At 38.6% G+C, this 20,611-nt stretch overlaps 1 protein-coding gene across 2 annotated transcripts in view; it reads left to right on the forward strand.

The window, feature by feature from the left end:
- Kul (Kuzbanian-like) overlaps nt 1-20,611 on the forward strand; it is an 87,656-nt gene that overhangs the window by 48,227 nt on the left and 18,818 nt on the right. The window contains exons 1-2 of one of the 2 annotated variants that reach the window (XM_087346786.1): nt 17,608-17,743; nt 19,450-20,397. In XM_087346786.1, the coding sequence (XP_087202912.1) occupies nt 19,458-20,397 (940 nt within the window). In that variant the 5' untranslated portion in view covers nt 17,608-17,743; nt 19,450-19,457. Of the gene's footprint in view, nt 1-17,607; nt 17,744-19,449; nt 20,398-20,611 lie in introns of those variants that run through there. The other variant, XM_087346784.1, reaches the window with a different exon arrangement.

Here is a 20,611-nt window from a genome sequence, read left to right on the forward strand (position 1 = left end):
AATTAATGCCCGGCGTGTGACAGTCTCGCCGGAGCGATACGAAACTTTTGCACTGTTTTAACGGTGTAGTGATTAATTGTAGGGACCACGAGGGTGAATTCGAGCGCCGTCGTTGTAACACGCAGAATGATGTGTGTTGAAGGTTTCTGTACGAAAAAAACAAGGACTGCCGTGTACGTACAAGCAATTGCCCGCTACAGTGATTCGTGTTAGCTTACGTTTTAAAATTTCACGGACATTAGCTGTAAAACGGAAAATGTATCTGAAGTCAAATATTTGTTACCTTGCATTGCAATTTTTTTAAATAAATTACACTAAAATAATGGAAATATTCCTTATTTATTATGTCATACATTTTTTTTAATAATATCGAATATCGTAGTTGAGTGGTAAGCTGTCATGCTTCATATCCGGAATGTTCAGGTTCAAATCTCGGTCCGGAGACCGGACATCCTTGAGGTTTTTCATAATTTTCTTCAGTCCCTCAAGTCAAATTCCGGGATATTACCTTCAGTAAGCTTAATTCTGATAACTTTATGTGAAAAATGGAAACAAATTTGTGTCTTTAATTCAAGCCACGACCGGTTCCTTCCGAATCCCTTTCTGTGCGTTAATCAATCATCATGCTATAATTTAACTAGAAAATTGAAGCGTCGTTTAATAAATTATAAATAAATATATATTGTTTAAATCTTGTCCGTCTAATCACAATAAAATTCTTATTAAATAATAAAATATTACAATAATTAACATTTAAAATATTAAATGATGTTCTTTATCGAATATTTTAATATATAACATATATATATAATATATATAATATTTAACATATCCAAGTTCATGTATCTCAAGAAACAAACGCTAAATTATTTTTACGTATAATGAAATTCAGGTTATGAAATCAAGGAACGTGTATTACCACAGTGACGTCGCATAGTGATTCCTTTGTGCTTTTTAGAATTCGCAAGCAATGAATTAGCAAAGAAAATACAGAGCTTTATGCACTATAAATAAAGCGGTTAGGGTTGCCTAGCAACCAGTCCAGAGACGTATAAATTGATAAACCTGGGGGGAAGATAGATTTTCATATTTAAGGCACGTGATACGTCCATATTTTACGATTCGTGCCGAAGTTACACGCACTGTGATTGTATGTTTGGTGATGACTCGTAATTCTGTCCGGCTGTCAATGAGGTGTGGAAAAATTCCGATTATTCGTGGGATAAAATGGAATAAGGGACTGAAAATTTACGCGGTCCTATGCATGTATTTCGAGCGAAACACGGCCAGTTGATTATTACTGATTGCCCTGAGTAATTAACAATTACTCACGGCAGTGAAGTCAATCTGTGCTGTGTGTCGTCACAGAATGCAATTTACACAATCTGAATAGGCTTCAAATTTATTTTCCCTATTTAGAGTTTATGTTCCTTGTTTCTATGTACAGTGTCTGATGATAAAATTTCATAATTCCCTGCCACAGTTTATACTGACAGCTGTTAGATACTTTATGTTGTACATATATTTATTCTTCAAGTCTATACACAAACTATATTAATATTGATGTTAAAAATTAAAATTGATATAAATATTTCGCGCTATTCATCGTTTCCTCGATGTTACAATCTGCGCTATATATTACAACATGTTTCGATGTCTCAGCATCATCTTCAGGTTTTATTTTTAAAACTATTCTATATCTTTTAATGCACGCTTTTCAGTATTTGTAGATTGTAGATTGTAGTTGTGGATGTTCCTTTTTTTTCTTCTGATGCTTTTGCATATTATGTGGTGTATTATGTTATTTGTTCATTATTTCTGTGAAATTATCAACAATATAATTAACATTATTAACATTATTTATATGTAAATGAGTTTGGATATTGTTATAAAAGTTCACTTTAGACATAGAATAGAATAGCGCGAATTATTTATATCAATTTTAATTTTTAACATCAATATTAATATAGTTTGTGTATAGACTTGAAGAATAAATATATGTATGAATTGAAAACACAAACATGACGCATCTAAACTATAAACTTTATGTTGTGTGAACATTCAGATTTCAGAGTTTTTGTAATGAAGGATGTGAAGACTGTTTATTCTCCTGGAGATACGAAACTGGTTGGTTCCAGCTATTGAGAGACAGCGGGACACATTTCTTCCACTAATAAACTTCGATGCTTCGTGCAACGTATTGAAAGGGTTGAGAAACCTAATTTCCAGTTAAATGTTAAGTATGGAACGGAAAATAAAAGGTAGAATTTTTGTGTGAATTATATCTCAGTTTGCTTCTACGGTAATGAACCTGAGAATATAACAACAGCCCCTTGCAGGACACTACCCGCTCGACACTTTTGTTGGTTAAGTTGCCGCCTTCGTAGGAGCATTGTGTTTCCCCCCCCGGTTGCTTGTGTTGCGCATTATGTTGTCATGGTAATGGATGGACGAGTGGGGGGGGGAGAGTAATTTTAAAACAGGGACGCAGGGTAAGCGTTTAAGGGTAATATTTGTTAAAACCTTAATCCAAATTTCTTCTTTATCATTGTCTGGTCGTTTGACACTCGAATCGGTAAGTTCATGATCGGACAGCTACGTCACGTGACATGTTCCCGAAACAGGGAGGTGTCCAGTAATTCGTCCGTGTGTTTGGTTGCTTGACAACTAGAACTGGTATAGAGTTGGATGTGGATTGAGCGGTTTCTGCGAAAAACTTACGTAAGTCCACAATTATACTTTCTTGGAAGTCAAGAAAATCCTTCCCATCATCTGAACAAGTAAAAATTTACTACATATATTTATTTTACAGTCTATACACAAACTTATTTAAAATAATGTTGTTAAAATATTATAACATTTACAGTATAAAATATATTATGTTATATTTTAACAACATTATTTTAAATAAGTTTGTGTATAGACTGTAAAATAAATATATGTATTTGATTCAACACAAACATGACGCGCTTAAGATACAAACAGTAAAAATTTCTTTACACTTTTATTTTGCGTTCAGTGGATTTACGTGTGTTTCAGCATTAGAATGTAATTACAGTTATATAGTTAGTTTAAAGATGGCTGTCTTCACGCTCACCGCCGTGGAAACCTCAAATCCCACATAGTTATTTTAATTTTACATAAACAAGACAAAGAATTGACGTAAATTATTTTTATTTGGAAATACATCAGTACAGGTAGAAGAATCATTTATTTTCTTCAAAAAAAATGCGATTTTTTTACGAATGATTTCGTTCTGACGGTGGAGACAGTGAGTAGCAAGAAATTGCAGATTAGGTTGTGGCGAGGTCTGGCTTGTACGTTGAAATCGCGTGCTCGTATCCCACCCTGGACATGTTCATGTTTTAATGTGTTGTCTTGTGATGTTTTTGTATTAGTTGAGACCTTGCGGTCGAGAAATCCACCTCCACTTACGTGCTTACGTTATTTTACAGTTCTGTTCAAGACATCCAAAGGCCCAAATCCATATGGATTGTTATTATTTGTAATGAACGCGTAATATTACTTCGTAATGTGTACGCCACTGCATCCAAGACTTGAGAGTCCTGCATAGTGCGTTCGTTTGTCTATTTTCTTATCAAAAATTAAAGTGTCGATGAGAAATTTGCTTCTGAATCCGTACTAAATATTACCTCAGTGACGTACATTTGGTTCTTGTAGGTTTTTTCCCTTGAATTTAAAGAGTTTCTAATCAAATCTAAAACTTCTTGACGATGGTGAAGAGTCAATTGAATAAAAATTTCCTTGGATATTATCCATCGTCTAGTAAATATAAAACGTAAAAAAAGTCTAACATAACCTCATTATTGCGTAGATTTGCATTATTCCAATTAGAGAGCAAGTTCCATTGAATATAAAGAATTAATTGTAATCATTCACCACTCAGGGTTACCAACAATAATTCCGCATACATAAATTTCCTCGCTGTTTGTTATATTGATTGGAGAAACGAGATATCCATTAGTTTGTCACAACAGGCAACATTCTGATAATTACAAGCTCAGTTAACTTAATTCCGCGGTAGTATTGAAGAAGAGTATATATACTTGAACTAGAAAGAGAAGGATATGTTCTTCTGTGAAATTGAGACTTACAATAACACGTAATTAAAAGCGGTAGATTTCTGTGGTCTCACGCTGAGCAATTACGTGTACTGGTTATTATTAACGTGTTCGTACAGTCATATATTTTATATGGAAGATTTAAGAAAGATGTTCTGAGACTGTGTCGTCATTGGGAGGTAAAGTACGGAATGATTAAGGAGTAGGGATGGGAAAGGAGACGCCTTTTTGCCTCGAGTACCGTCTCGCGACGCGCGAGAGATGCTGTCGGTCCGTGACAGTCGACTGCAACACCACGTCCTGCCGCTCTAATTAATCCTTCCTACCTCTTCTTTCTATCTCTCCCTCCCTCCACTTCCCTCTTCGTCCCTGCCATTACCTAGCACCCGGGGTCACTAACTGCACCCATTTATCACCCCCCCCACTCTCTTTTTTTGTAAGATCTTTCGGCAAGAACAGATGCAGTGGATGTGAATTTGGAAGAATGAATTTTGAGATACGATTTAATCTCCGTTTACGTCACACCCCATCCTGGCATATAGCCCCCCCCCCCCCGAAACTCAAATATTTTTTTGCAGAGTTTTGTGGGAGTGAAAGTTTTTGTCACAGTAACCCGTGGGAGTTACCCTTTTGAACAAATATATAAAAAAGGGGGGGTAGGCCTTATTATGTAATGTTTTCACGATGTGAATGAAAGGAGAGTATGCGGCCTATTATGTGTAGGTCACACTACCTGCCCTTTCGTACTTTGCCCCTTCAATGTATTGTCCTGGGCACCAAATGGTGGAAAGGTTTGTTGTGTAAATCTTTTCAATATTACATGAAACTAAAATCTAACCTTATCGTGCTACTCAAAAACATTTTGTTGTGCAGAAAATCAGCACATAACATCAGATAATGCACCCCAATTAAGACGAACGTCTAATTTTAGAAACATTCTCTGAATGTGGTGAATATTTAAGAAATTATCACGTTCAGCTCTAAGGTCACATTTGCCTCTTTTTTATATTTCCAATTTTACATTATTTTTTTTTCAATTTCACGTGAATAATGCGACAAGAACACTAAATAAGTTTTTGCCGTAGTGACTAGAATTTCATTTTCTGGATTAAGAACCATGTAATTCTAACTGAGGATAATTAAACACGATTCGTATTGAATCCGGGCCTTTCAAATACGAATTATCGTAAGCTGGTTAAAAACATGACTGATTTAATAGTTCTGTTGTTATTAGAAGGAATATAAATTTGTAAATAGATAACTTGTCTGCACGCCACTGCCGTGCGCGTTCTCTACAGTCGAACTTCACGCCACTGCCAGTAGCTGGGCTCAGGTTTGTATGGGAAAGTTTCTGCTGCACTGCTAGGGACAAAGAAGTGTCTGAAGAGGGGGGGGGGGGTTAGAGAAATGCAGAGAGTACGAAAGATGAACGTATTGGAAAAAGATCAGAATAAAAAGTTAAATTTGTCATCGACGAACTTTTTTTAACTTTCCTGGTAATTTATTTTTGCTGTTGTGACAGAATAAATGTTGGACGACGTGAAATGAATCATCCCTCTGGCGGAAGACTCCTTTAAAAACGTCAGTCAGATGTTTCCGCCTCTGAACGCGTCTTCCGTTGTCGTGTACACGCAGGCAAGTTTTACCAAGGACACCGTTCACACGATCAGAAAAATAATGTCTCGTCACGCATCCTGTGGTCTCTGACCCTTCTGTTATGTCCCTGCCAGGCCTTGGTGTATGCTTCAGCGACGTGGAAAAACTTCATCCCTTTGAAGCTGAAGCTTGTCAAAATATTATTAAGAATTCAGCTCGTACCGCAAAGTAAACACAGCTCTCCACCTTTACAAAGATCAGCTGTTTAATACTGCTTAAGGAATTAATCGCGTGCAGACCGTTTCTATAGTCGATTGAATGTCTGATTGATACCAGAAATTATTTCCACGCGGGTAAAGTTTCCGGAGCTTGAAGCTAACCACTCTACATCCAGTGCCCAAGATAAGAATACGTGGAACGTCTTTGTGACGTGGAAACAAAGCGTATGAACGACCTCATAAGCTTTGTGACTCCATTTTTGCACTCAAGGCGCACGGAAAGAACGCCTTGGCTCAGGGCCTTAATTTAGAAACAGACTATATGTTACCGTCGTTCCAAAATATTTTAAATTTGCCGCATTTTCGAAGGACTTGCTGGTATGTATTTATTTTGTTTTCCTGAAATCTGCTGACGAGATATACAAATTGTTTGAGTGATGGATGAATCGCAAGGATTTGGAAGGAAGTGGTTATAATGTTTCGAGATACTTCCCCGGGCAGATGAAACTAGGGATTGCGTCAGAGTAACGGATTTCAGGTCAGGGTTCGAACTCGGCTCCCTCAGTCGCGATAACGCTGAGGTAACCTGCTCGGCAGGAGGAGGATGATTATGATAACGCCCCGATATTTTATCTCCGCCTGCTTTGCTACAGTCTTTCTATTATCGCATTGTCAATTAACAACCTTGGTCTTAACGTTAATCATCCTCCGAGTCGCTTGGCGTGTGTTGTGCCCGTGGCGATGCGGCAACTTCTACATCTCCCCAGCGTGGCGGGTCAACAGCAGCCCCAGGCGCTGAAAGTGTTTGTAGATTAAAGTGACTTAGCTACCTTCATATTTCATTCTCATCCATATCATCTCATTTCTGTTGTCTCGTGTCCTCCCCTACCCTCTACCACCCTCTCCCTTCCAAACTTCTCCGCGCTGTTCTTCAAGGTCCTTGTCCTCATGTCTTGTCCTTCCGTCGACCAATTCTGTTTCATTTCCGTGCGTTCACGTATCGTTGGTTTGAGTGCCTGAAGGCAGGCCTGGGCCTGGACATTGTGCTGTGTTTCTATCGACATGACGGACTGAATGTTGAACGACAAGAGTTCATTTCCGCCATCAATATCTGAAATTGTCTCTGCGCCGAGGGCTGTATCTTTAGCCAGAAACGCGACCGAAGAGCCCAATGTTGAATTTTAAAATGCGTGGCGCTTAACCTCCGTGCTCTCTCCATTGTGCATAAAAGCAGGAATAATGTTATGTTTCTGGGCTGTCTTTTTTTTTTTTGCAAATTTGCTATTGAAATGCATTTTAAAGGTTAATGTGGGATTCTGAGGACAGGAAACATGCCTCTGTATACGAGGCATTGGCAGGACCTTACGAACACAATAATGACCCTTACTGTGTTTACAAGGGTTTACAACCAGTCCCTGTATTGAACCGGATGAATCAAATTTACATTCCACCTTTTTTTCTCTAAGTTCCATTTTAATATTATGATCCAATCAATGCTTATGTATTCAGATTCTCTCTATCGAAATATTCGATTTACATTAGACCATCATTTTTCATGTTTCACGACATGTTTCAGTTCCTAAAAGAACCATCCTCAGGTGTATATAATTATATAAATATTAATATATTAATATTTTAAATATTTTAAATGTTAATTATTGTAATATTTTAATATTTAATAAGAATTATTGTGATTAGACGGACAAGATTTAATATATATTTATTATATCACAATATGACGCAACTTTACCATCTTATGAATATTAATATTATTATTCCATCTATTCACCCTTTTATAGGGTACCCGAGACAAACCTTGCCTCTGAGGTACATAGGGCAGCAGCTATTTCCGAAATACATTTTTTTAAAAAGTGTTACATGGATTATATAGTTTTATTGCGAGGAATTATATATTTAACATCAGCGTCTTTCGAACGATGTATGAAGATCCTAAAATGGCAGTTTTCTGATGATCCCTGATGTCTTCTTCGCCCGGGATGTTGGCCAAATATTTTCTGAGAGACTTGGAGACAGTTCCAGTTTCTCATATAATTATTGGGATTACTTTTGCTTATTATTATTATTATTATTAAAGCTGGTTTTTTTCATTACAACTGAAGCTGTCGCATTGAGGGTGTTTAAGAACTAGGTTTTGTGAAGAATATTTGCATTTACAAAAGGTGAAGATACAGAAAGTGAAAAATAGTCGTAATGGAATTGATTATCCCTGAAAGCCGATGCTGTGTTTCCCGTGTAATATTTGAGGTTTTCACGGCGATGAGGATGTTGAATATCTAATGGCGTTTGGCACCGTGTAGAATCCTCATCACAACTTCAGACTGAATATCAGAGTGTTTCGCAAGAAAAGGTAACTTCCACCTTCGAGTCTACACGGCTCCGAAACTCATAAGGACGACATAATCATGTTTCCTCCGTAATTTATTTCGTCTTAAAATTAAAGACCTTCCCTTTAAAGAGCTTAGGCTCATGCAACATCTGTTAAGCACACTTGTGCACGTGATGCCATCTATGAATCATTAATTCAAACGACTTTCCATTCTCGTGAAATGGGTACTTCCCCATCCAGCCACATGGATCGATCCCGTTAATGACTCTACTCCAGAGTCGCTTTCTCGTAGCCTTCGAGAGAATCGTTGCAGCGAGGTAGCGATGTATCAGGTGGCGCAGGGGTGCCAATACAACTCAACGAGAACGTGGGCGCTTTCAGGGAATCTGAAGACCGTAGTGCTGAATCTTTAGTGAAATTGTATTCAAGATAAATTCTTACAGACGTGCTGTGCCAATGTACGTCCAACCGTGAAAATCTCTCGTCTCTTATAATAAACATTTACCTTTTCTATAAAATTAACACCTTGATATAAATTTTTATATGTAATATTCACGATAAAATTCATGTGTTGATAAATATATCAGCAGATAAGCAAAAAGAACTTTCTAGACTTACAGTCACTTATTTTCTGGTTGCAGTCAGTATGTTAGCCATGTTAGCCCAGCTAACACTTGTCTTATTTCTCGGTGCAGTAGTTACCCAAACACTAGGACGCAACAGAACGGATACCACGCAAGGATTTATATTTTCCCCCCACCGTGGTTTACAAGATACAATTTCAATAGTTGTGCTGTATTCCACCGCTTTAAGAATCCGCGGCTACCTGACCCAATTTTCGTAATTTATAAAAATAATTATAACACCAAAAGATATGCACACATTACTCTCAAGTTGGGAGTATTTATACCATATCCCCTTTATTGACACTGTGTTTACGATACGCGTCCTGTGGAACGAAGGAAACTTTCGTGGTGTCCAAAAGAAATCTTTTCTGTTGCTGGAAAGTGGCCCAGTGGCCTAATGAAAAATTGTCAAAGCTCCGTACACCCTTGGGCATCCCTCTGTCTTCTCGTCACCCCCGAGCCGACAATTTTACACCGTCTTAATCAGACGTCGTGTCTACGTAAGAGGGTTCTTCAAATCGTTTCATCTCCCAAATTCTCGTTCGCCTCTGTGTTTGATGAATTCGCAGCTTTACGAAAGCGACCGTCCAACACCGAGATGCAGTTTCATTTGCATTATCAACTCATTTTGCGTACAACTTCATGTCTACGTTAATTTTTTCTCAGTGATGTTTGTTTAGACCCTGAAGAAGAAGGCAGAGGGTTTCTTATAAACGTCAGTAGTATCTTTAACCCACGGTGGTCTAGCGGTTAGAACGCTGGCCTTGTAATCCTGGGGTCTCGGGTTCGAATTTATAACTTGTGTTGGGCAAGGCCGTGGTCTAGGCAACACGGAGATTTCCTCCGCGGCATCCCAACAATTACTCCATTCACACACAGAAGAAGGCAATGGCAAACCACTTCTGGATCATCTGCCAAGAACGTATATGAACAGGTCCCAGTCGGAGAAAAGGATGGAAGGATCCTGTTCATATGGACCTGTCGTCAGACAGAACACTAAATAATAATAAGATGAGGTGGTCTAGCGGTTAGAACGCTGGCCTTGTAATCCTGGGGTCTCGGGTTCGATTCCCGGCGGTGCCCGAATTTATAACTTGTGTTGGGCAAGGCCGTGGTCTAGGCAACACGGAGTTTTCCTCCGTGGCATCCCAACAATTACTCCATTCACACACAGAAGAAGGCAATGGCAAACCACTTCTGGATCATCTGCCAAGAACGTATATGAACAGGTCCCAGTCCGAGAAAAGGATGGAAGGATCCTGTTCATATGGACCTGTCGTCAGACAGAACACTAATAATAATAATAATAATAATAATAATAATAATAATAATAATGATTTGCGTTTGACGTAACGAAATTAAGTGGAAGCATCTCGAGTATTAATATGACTGAATACATTTCGAAATAAAAATGAAAGCTATTTATTTAGTACGTAACTTCTGAATGATCTCTTCTGAGGGTGTGTTCATCACAACAAGAATGTTAACTAGGCGTAGATCATATATTTTTGCAACTAGAGATAAATTCACTGAATTTAAAACGCCAGGATACTTACAGAATTATTCTCTTACGTGCATTTGTTACAATATGGTAATTCGTGGTGAATCCTAGTTTAGAAGGCAGGTCGTGCGTCGATTTTAAGACGTGTCTTTAATTTAGAAATAGGTTTTCAGGAAAATATGCCATATTGACTTTTAGACGCCATCAAATATATGACGCACCCCGATTTCAGAAATTTCATCGTGCTTTTTAAAATCGACGAAATGCTGTCTTATAAAATTCCTCAAACAATCATATCACAATGTTGTTGTGCTGTGGTGCGTAGTATAACATTTAATTTATATTCCTTTAGTTTTGGTGGTCTCAGACCGGAGAATTTGCCACTAATTTGAACTTTGACTGCGGATCCAGTGGACAGTGATTTCACTAGAGAGACAGACGAACATCGAGATGCACTAACGTCAATCATTTCTTCGCATTTAATTTGACACAGACAATCCACAGAGTAATACGGGCTCGTGTCATCACGTCTGACATCTACAGGGAGGGGAATTTACATAAACACCAACCGCATTAAATGTCCGCTTTCAATAGACAGGTTATAACTAAGCGTATGTTTCGGCCTCTGTATAAAGGCCTCGTGTTTTATTGAAATATTTTGTTAAATGGATTTATCTGTTCCGTAATGTTGGTACGATGTTCGGATGTGTATTATCATTCACAGGATAGATTGAAAGTAGATCTTGTAGCCTGGGAAAATTATTTCAGATATTATTTTATATGGAATTCTGTAAAGTAATATGAATTGTAAGTGAACGAGGATGTATGACGACTCATTCGAAAGTTTACGTCGCCCTGATTTTTGGAAGAATAAGTTTTGCGATCGGACTTAAGGAAGGTGAGGAATTATTTTATTTGGGGTAAACACTGTTTTGCCATGGACGAACGAACGGTCTATTATTTCAATTCATTGTCTTCATTATGTGAATAACAATTATATTTGGATGTGTACTATCTATTTATTTAGCGAAGATCCAAAATTCCAAAATTTTCAAAACTCTTCAGAATCGAGTATTTGTCATCAAATTAGAATTTATTTATAAAGAACCAAAAAAAAATCTTGAAATCAAGAACCTAGATGTCTGTATACGAGGTGCAATCGGAAAGTTTCAAGACTGCGCGTATAAAAACCCCGTACACTTATCTCAGGTATTAAATTCATCCATCACCCTCGAAGTAGTTCCCCTGGGAGTGAATACAACGATCCCAGCGCCGCTGCCAAGCCTGGAAGCATCCCTGGAAATCTTTCTTTGTCAGCCTGTCAAGCACCATCTGCGATTCTGCCTGAATCTCTTCTATCGTCTCAAATCTCCTTCCCTTTAGCTGAATTTTCATCTTTGGGAAGAGGAAGAAGTCACACGGCGAATAAGGAGGGTGCGGGATGACGGTCATGGTGTTTGAGGCCAAAAACTCGTATAGACCAGTTCAGTTAAATTGTGTCCAAGTGCTTGAATCCGGAACGCTGGTTATGTACTAATGTTACAATGGCATCTACATTAATATTTAACGTTGTATGAATGTGTATTACCTCCGTTAAGTATGTTAGGTTCATTTGAACAAACTGTGTTCATGTGTGCGTCTTTTAAGTGTTTTAGAAACACAGCACATCATAATATTACTTCAGAGTCCACTGTGAACGAATGTTTGGTTTCTATTTTGAAATTCTATTTACTTTACGAAGTAGGACTAAATTTTAATGTCTGTGTCAAGATATTTAAAAGCTTTTTCTCGCTTATACTGTCAGCATAATTATGTCTTTGGCATAAATTCCTTTGTCAACGTGACGTTAGCGAAGTCGTGTCCTTATAAGTTGTTCTGGAATAGAAGAGATGTTACTGCCTACATATGCACGTGGAAAATCTTTATTTAATTATGGTTCATTTCATTTTTTCATTAGCTCAGACTATACAGTGTCGAATGAGAGGATGATAGTGAATAATGAATCGAAAAGGATGTGAAAGGAAGCGGTCAATCCCGACATTTGCCCGGATGGTCTAAGTAATACCACGATGATCGTCATTTATTAGTAGTCCTCGAATTATTAATCCTCTAGGGCAGGTTGAAATAAGAAAATAGTAGACAGAATCACATGACGAAGAGTTTCATAATTTATGTTGTTTACTGTACGTATGGTTATCATGTCGAGGATTGTGGGATGAGCGGAGCATGTAGCACGCGTGGAGAGCTGGGGAAATTTATACAGAATGTTAGTTTGAATAAAACTGAAGAGACAAGACCACGTGGGATACGTACCCATATGTGGGGGCTATAAAATGTGTTGAATGCAGTTTAGGAATCTTCTGTAATTTCGTGATTTCTGCTTGTGAGAAATGTGTTTTATACGAAAGGCAGAAATTTACGGGTTGTATTATTTTTGTTGTCAACGAATGGGATAGTGTATTCTGGCAGCTATTTTATACCAGACTATAGTTTTGATTAGTTCCCAGAGTTACTTTTCTTTAAGATTGTTGTTCGGAACGAGATACTTCCTCTACTCAACTCTGCTGGGACGTCGCCAGTTCAATTATTTATCTCAGTGTTATACAGGGTGTCCCTAAATTCATTCTGGCAAGTTAGTTAAGAACCAGATGCCAGGTGGCGTTCGACAATGAACACTCGTTGCACTTGTGAAAAAGACATCCTCGCACTTTGATTGGTGAAAGACAACTGACGGTCTGGCGCGAGCAGGTTAAAAGATGACGCGACCTGCGTGGGATATTCTATGGTCACAGGAATATTTTGTGTTTGTTAATCCAGTCGCAATGTATTTAATTGCGGCAATAAATAAATATTTTAATATGGGTTGCTTTACATGTCGATCGCTTTATATAAAAACAGGTTATATTGTGTCCATATTTGATTGTTTGAAACGTAAGTATTGAAATTAATTCAACCCATTTGATCTAGTCTCTTTAGTAATCCAAATAAAGATTCTGATTAGTGATCACTAACGAAAGTTTGGCAACTGACATCAGAAATTTACGTTATTGTTTATATTTTTCATTGTTTCACTGTTTATCCGTATTATTTGTGTATTAAATTCGTTTTATTTGATTAAACTGGCTATTTGGAATACAGCGTAACAAATACGAATTCAGTGATTACATGAAGTTTAATTTAAGAAGCCTTTACTTTGTAAATGAGCGACGATGTTTTCTCGAGGCACTTCCATTGAAAATGTTTGTCAGAGACGTTCATGAAAGAGGCCTCATCTTGCAGATGGCTTAGTGGCGGTTGGTATGCGGACAGACATCACTTGGGAGCTGTACGTTCGCATTAGTAACAAGGTCTGGCTATTAGAACTATCCAGAGGTCGAATACTCGGGTACATGCGAACTTCGTTGTTGTGGACCTCTTAGTAAAGGATCACGGGCATACAAAAGGTTTGGAGGGGGTTCACGTATTGATAGGGGAAAAGAGGGCATTCTCAAATTTTGTGGGCTATACTAAAATGGATCTTTGAGAAATGGGTTGTAACGGTGTGGACTGGGTTAATCTGACTCAGCTGAGTAACTGTCAGTTCGTCAGTAAGGAATCTACTACATTGAGTTACGTTATTTGCGAAGACTATGAAAGTATAATTTTAATTTGAACCTCAAAACTTGATTAAATATAGCCTTGTTTGATCGGTTGCAGTCGTCCCAGTTGTTTTCCCCCTCGGATGAAGGGAACGTGTTGTTATTTAGTGTACCAAAATCCGAACGATATAAATCGAAACTTTTGATTTCTACGGTGCAATAATTGCTTTTGTAGTAGAATGGTGCCACTAGGGATTCTTATATTCGATCTGTGGACAGCAGAAATCCAGTGTTAGGCGGACACAATCTTCTGTGTAGGGAACTTGACCCCAAAAATGATTATACGCTGGGGTTTAGACGGTAAACCATGTGTTTTATCGCCGATATATGTGTATATTTCTACGTATAACGACATAAGCACAACATGTTTACGCCCTTACGTAACTGGACGTTAAAATTGCCGAACCTAAATGAAAATTCAAATAGTTCGATTCTTTTGGTAAAATTCTGAAATTGTAAATTTTAATAAAAAAGGGGTTTGGTCGTTCTAGATTAATTTATGCGCACGGACGGACGGACGGAGCGATTTTAAAAAGCGATCTTCAGGGCCGTCGGCGTGCCTCAAAATATACTTCGCTTTCATGGTTTTTTTAACTTTTTATTTTTTTGTGTTATTTTGAACACAGTTTTGTCGAAAATTGAATATTAACCGCTCGTGTGATTGCGTATGATCTAGTTGACCGTGAATGTCCACGGTTCCAGAGCAGTTAGCTGGCCGCGTGTAACCGAAACGTGCAGCTGCAGAGTCTAGTTGTCCAGGGACCGGTTTCATGTTCCAGTTTTTTTTTCTCTCTCTACAGGCGTTGGTAACCCTGCACATCGCTTGCTAATGGCGCTGCCTACGTCTGCCCGACCGTACGCATCAAATAACTTTTGATCAAAAATAATGTGATTTAATTTGATATTGGAGGATTTTAAGATAACTTTGCCGGGAATTTTAAATTCACATTCAGATCGGACAATTTCAACGACACATGCGACAAATACTTTATTTTTTTCTATTGTATCTTCAAAACTTTACTGACAGTGTTTGTGCTCGCCACTGGTTGCAGTGAATTATGTTAATTTGTATGGGATTATTAATAACACTGATGCAGGTTTGTGTATAAACATCATTTTTGAGTTATTATACGCCATTTTTGCATTGCTGTAACCTTCGTCACTAAATATACGCCACTGATACAATGTAACCTGCATTATATGAAGTTCAACAGCGATGCTAATAACGCTGAAAATGTAATTGTTATTTGCCTTACTGAAAAAAGTAGCTCACGGTGACGTATTACTAATGTAATACACATTTCATTTCGTCCATTGGTATTAACAACCGTATATTAATGCATTATACTTAATGTTCCTTATATTTTGCTGTTTTTTTTCCATTTCCTTCTGCTAGTAAAAAATTCAGTACTTTGAAATTGCGTTTCATAAATCCCTATAAAGTACCACAGCCTTTGGAAAAGCGAATTTCGCGTATTTGCTATGTATGACGTAATGCCCAGGGGGGATCGAGATACGCGAAATGGCGTATCGTTTTTCCCCACAGCCTTCCATATCAGTTTGGGTTCAGGTCAAGTTATTCAAATGAAACAGAGACATCTCTTGGTGGCCAGAAACATCAGTGGCTTGTCAGAGACAACCGAGCAGAGGGCCCTCTTTAAGTGATGAAAAGGCCCTTTTTATTTTTTTATTTTTATTTTGATCTGTGTGGTACGGAAATGTCAGAATCTTGGGGTTTTAATGTTAGATTGTTTAGAAGGGAGGCGTGTACACATTTTTCCCCTGGCAGAGTCGGCACAGTATCTGCCAAAACTACGTAAAGTTTCTGAATCTTTCGTCGTGATTGGATTTTAAAAGTTTTGTTTTTGGAAACGTACATATTTAGACGCTTGTAACTTGTAGATTTACGAACTCAAGCTGCTGGATATTTATTTAGCAGTTTGGCTTCAATAAAGAATAACTGATTGGCGAATAGTCTCTTGTCCAACGAATAAACTCCTTGCTATTTTTTCCCCACGCGAAGATTTATTTTTGTGTTCACAAAAACCCGCCACTGTACCTTATTATAAGCCAGATATATTCGGTCTGCATCTTCATCCCGTGTTTGAGGTTCGTTTTAATATCATACCCCATCTACGAGGTGCGATCGGAAAGTTTCAAGACTATGCCTATAAAAACCCCGTACACTTATCTCAGGTATTAAATTCATCCATCACCCTCGAGGTAGTTCCCCTGGGAGTGAACACAACGATCCCAGCGCCGCTGCCAAGCCTGGAAGCATCCCTGGAAATCTTTCTTTGTCAGCCTGTCAAGCACCATCTGCGATTCTGCCTGAATCTCTTCTATCGTCTCAAATCTCCTTCCCTTTAGCTGAATTTTCATCTTTGGGAAGAGGAAGAAGTCACACGGAGCTAAATCCGGCAAGATCTACGTATGCTGTCGTCTCCCAAGTGGTCTGTTCTTTTAATATTTTTCTATAAAATGTTTGTATGCGTTTTATATTTACCCATACGCTCTACATGTCCAGCCCATCTCAATCTCCTGTTTTAATTACCGTCATAATAATTGGAGAAGGTCACAAATTATGAAGTTTATTACTCACTTTTTGCAATTTCTTTGGATTCTTTCACGTGTCTGTTGTTCCTAAAGGATTAAATTTAAAATTTTTTAAAGTTCTGATACTAAAGCGAATCTTAAGGAAATGCATTGTGTGGATGTAAAATTAATGTTATCTGTTTAATGCAGTCATTATTGGAAAATTTCGTTGTTGGGTACGTTCATTCTTTGGGTTATGTTAATGTGCCTTTAATTTTTAATTGTTTTTAATGAGATGTGAGTTAAAATAGCTACCACGTGTATATCTCACATTTAATGACTGTAACTGGTCATCGATTTTTTTAAAAAAATTATTTTGTGCTATCAAAAGCTCAGATTAATACATCGTCGAATGGTAATTAAGTCAACTCCATGAAGATGAGTCCTTCGTGAGAGGTTAATAGTATGCTTAGCTAGTCAAATTTCCCACCTTTTATGGAATCAAAAGGTTTATTACGGTATTCATAATAGCCCCTCCGCCATACCCTATCCTGAGCCAGATGAATCCAATGTACACTAATCTTTTCCCTAATATCTATTTTAATATAATTTTTCCTTTCCCATCTACTCCTAGATCTTGCAAATGATCTTTTTAGGTTTTCCAACTAAAACTGTTGCCAGTTTTTCAACTACCAAATCGCTCTACATGCCCCGCCCATCTCAACCTAGCGTTGAGTGACTGGATGTTTGTATGTGTTAATGTTAACCACCAAAATACGATCCTAATTGCCTAGAAATGAACCCGGGATTCTCAGAATACGAAGCAGGCGCGACCTTGGGTTGATCGATTGTAGTACGAGGTGAGATCGATCACGACCACGTGAATCATCGAAGTTTATACTGTGACTGTTGAGGCTTCTAAAGCCAGCCTTTGCTACTATCCCAGTCTGATCTGTCTCATCTTGTTTCCAGGGCTATGTGAAGAAGTCTCATTAGCTCAAGGACCTGCCTCGAGGCTTTCGCTTATATAGTTATCAATGCTTCCATTTTGTAAGACACAGCACGTTGGAAACACTGGTTCTTGAATAATGACCTCTGGCTGTAATTAAGACATGAATATAAATTACTAAGAAGGCTGTATTATCTCTGCTGGCTGTGGAGTGTGGCGGATAGCTGCTTCCTGTCGGCTGATATCTCAGGGTAATTAGGAGAAATTAATTACTCTAATTTAGTGTAGACTTCTTGTAATCATATTTCATTCATTAATGTTCCCTTCGTGGGTTACTTTATGTGATTATTTTACTAATTTTCTTCATTTGTTAGCTTTTAGAACTTAGTTTGTCTTTCACTTTTGTCTTATTGGTCAATTTAAATTCGCTTTTGTTCGGGGAAGGCGGGTAAATGGCGGACATTGAAGAGAAATTCAAAATTAAAATACACGCTCACATCAAATTATACACATACGGGCATTTAGTCTCAAAGGCATTCTCCATAAGTATGGAATATGGCATACGTTCAATTTAACTAAGATGTTCTAGGTTGAAAATACCGGAGGAGCCGATCTGATCGACATTACCCACCCTCGGAGGTTGTGATAATCACTGTTTGAGCTTCATTAATAAGCATATAGCTTAGCTTACAAAATGTATGCACATCTAAATCGCCTTAACGTACAGATTCTAAGTTCAAGTTCACTCACAAATATCTCTGTAACTGCAACAGAGGCATGCGGTCACAGATAATAAAAGATGGTGGGAGTTCGTTTATGCACTTCGCTGAATCAAACACTAGATAGCAGCACCAACTTGAAGCCCCTGTCTACTATCGTTTGTCACAAAAGTGGCTGGCCGCCATTACTTTGTCCTCCGCTCTTAATTTTAAGTGGGAATCTATTAGGTTATGTTAGATTAGGTTAGGTTAGGTTAGGTTATGTTAGGTTAGGTTAGGTTATGTTAGGTTATGTTAGGTTAGGTTATGTTAGGTTAGGTTAGGTTAGGTTAGGTTAGGTTATGTTATGTTAGGTTAGGTTATGTTAGGTTAGGTTAGGTTAGGTTAGGTTATGTTAGGTTAGGTTCGGTTCTTTCCGCTCGTAACGATTTGTGGTAGACTGGGAGCGTTCAGTTGATGTGAAGTATAACTAATTACTTACCAGTATGTACATTTCATTAGAGGGGGGGACTTCACATTAGTTGCTAGGAGAGGGGGCGGATCTGTCGAACCGAGCATGAATTGCTTAGTCAGTCAGTATCCGGAATTGTTTTCTTTATATTCTTTCAGAGGACTGGCGTCCGACCCAGTTACATTTACACCGACTGACAAACGAGCTCATTTTTCCTGAATGTTTTCGTTTGAGGAAATGCATTTCCTGACACGTCTCCAGCCGCGGGCGTGAAGCCCGGTTCGTTCTTACACGCCAAGGCCTATATGCATTCCACTCTCGCGTTCGTCGGGAAGTGACTCCGGTATAATTACGTAAAAGAACGTTTCTTGACAAATGTTAGAATGTCCCGGGTGTCTTGTCTTGTCTGCGTTCGATAGATCCCGAGTTTAAATATTATAGTGGATACCGCATATCCTGACTGACGTTTACACAGTTTTCCTCAGTCCTTAAAGGCAAATTCTGATTGCCGGTTCTTTCTATGGAGTTTCCAGTTCATTTTTCACTAGCCTACCTACCAGTCGATGCTACGTTGTCTATGATTACGACACCGTCGTTAATGAAACGTAGTTACGTTCGACAGCTTTTGATCAATACTTTTAACCTCGACACCAATGCGAACATGTTCCTCCCTAATTTTGCTCTATAATTTTTCCGGTGTATTTTCAGGAACTTTTTTCAGTGCTGGTAAATTAACATTTGTGATTATAGGTTATGTAATATTTAAAGGAGTCTCTTTCTTTTTCAGACGACGAAATGGCAGAGGTGCGAGGTCTGGTGACAGAAGACGGTCTGTTCGATGGTACCATCTCGACGCGTTTTGAAGATTTTTATATAGAGCCAGTTAGACGCTACGTGAAACAAAACACGAGCGCGCCTCATTTCCATACCATTGTGTACCGATCATCAGATGTCTACGGTCCGCAGTTAACTCAGCCCTGCGCCTCGCAGATCCTGCACATCAACCACAATGCACCGCGAGACATAAACGAAGATCTCACAGCGTCAGTTCGAAGAAAGGAAACGAATCTCGGGGACTGCGAGATTGAATGTGGTCGTGACAATTGGAACGCGGCGGATATAAATGAAGATCGGGCTATAACAACTGAAAATAAACGAACGCTCGACGTCTCTGAATCTACCAAAGGGAAATTGGTTTCTGATACAATAGAGAGCGGACTTGAAAATAAATTAAGTAAAGTAAATCATATAAAAGGATTAGTAGAAAAAGAACACAGAATAAATCTCGAGGAAAACGAGACTATGATAGTCGGCAACGATGCTCATGTTTACAGCCAGTCAAACAAAGTAAATGATCCAGGATTTGATGCTGTTATTCGTTCTCACAGAAAAAACAGACGGAAGAGATGGCCCAGTGACGAAGTGCCACTGTCAGCAGGCTCCAGCAACCCCTCCACGCCCCCCCGCCACACCAGTCGTCTGGATACGTATTATTATAATCCGAATGTGTTTTACGATTTTCCGAACGAAAGCCTGTCCTCTACCGGCAGTCCCGACGAAGTGATTAGTGTAAGGCATGTCCACAAGCGCGCCACTGTCGACCCCAAGAAGACAACTTGTATGCTGTATCTGCAGGCTGATCACCTTTTCTACCAGAAGTACGGGACAGAGGAGGCGTGCATCGAGGTCATGACGAGGCACGTGCAGCGCGTGAACTCCATCTACAAGACGACAGGTAAATCACATTGATAACGCAGCGCAGAGACCGGCAAAGAGTACCCAAGCGGTGACATCTGTTCGTCTGTAACGGACATCATCACCAAATTGTGTGCCTCAAGGTCATTTTTCTGTGACCTTGAATCACGGAATACCGTTTTTATTTCTTTTATTTAAATAAACCGACCACGATTTAATAAAATCACATTGTTCTTTGTCAGATCGCCAAACTT

The sequence above is a fragment of the Zootermopsis nevadensis genome, unplaced genomic scaffold (assembly GCF_977971745.1).
Source record: "Zootermopsis nevadensis isolate Lab colony 2312 unplaced genomic scaffold, Znev_1.0 Znev_ptg000010l, whole genome shotgun sequence".
In the NCBI taxonomy this organism is placed as follows: Eukaryota; Metazoa; Arthropoda; class Insecta; order Blattodea; family Termopsidae; genus Zootermopsis; species Zootermopsis nevadensis.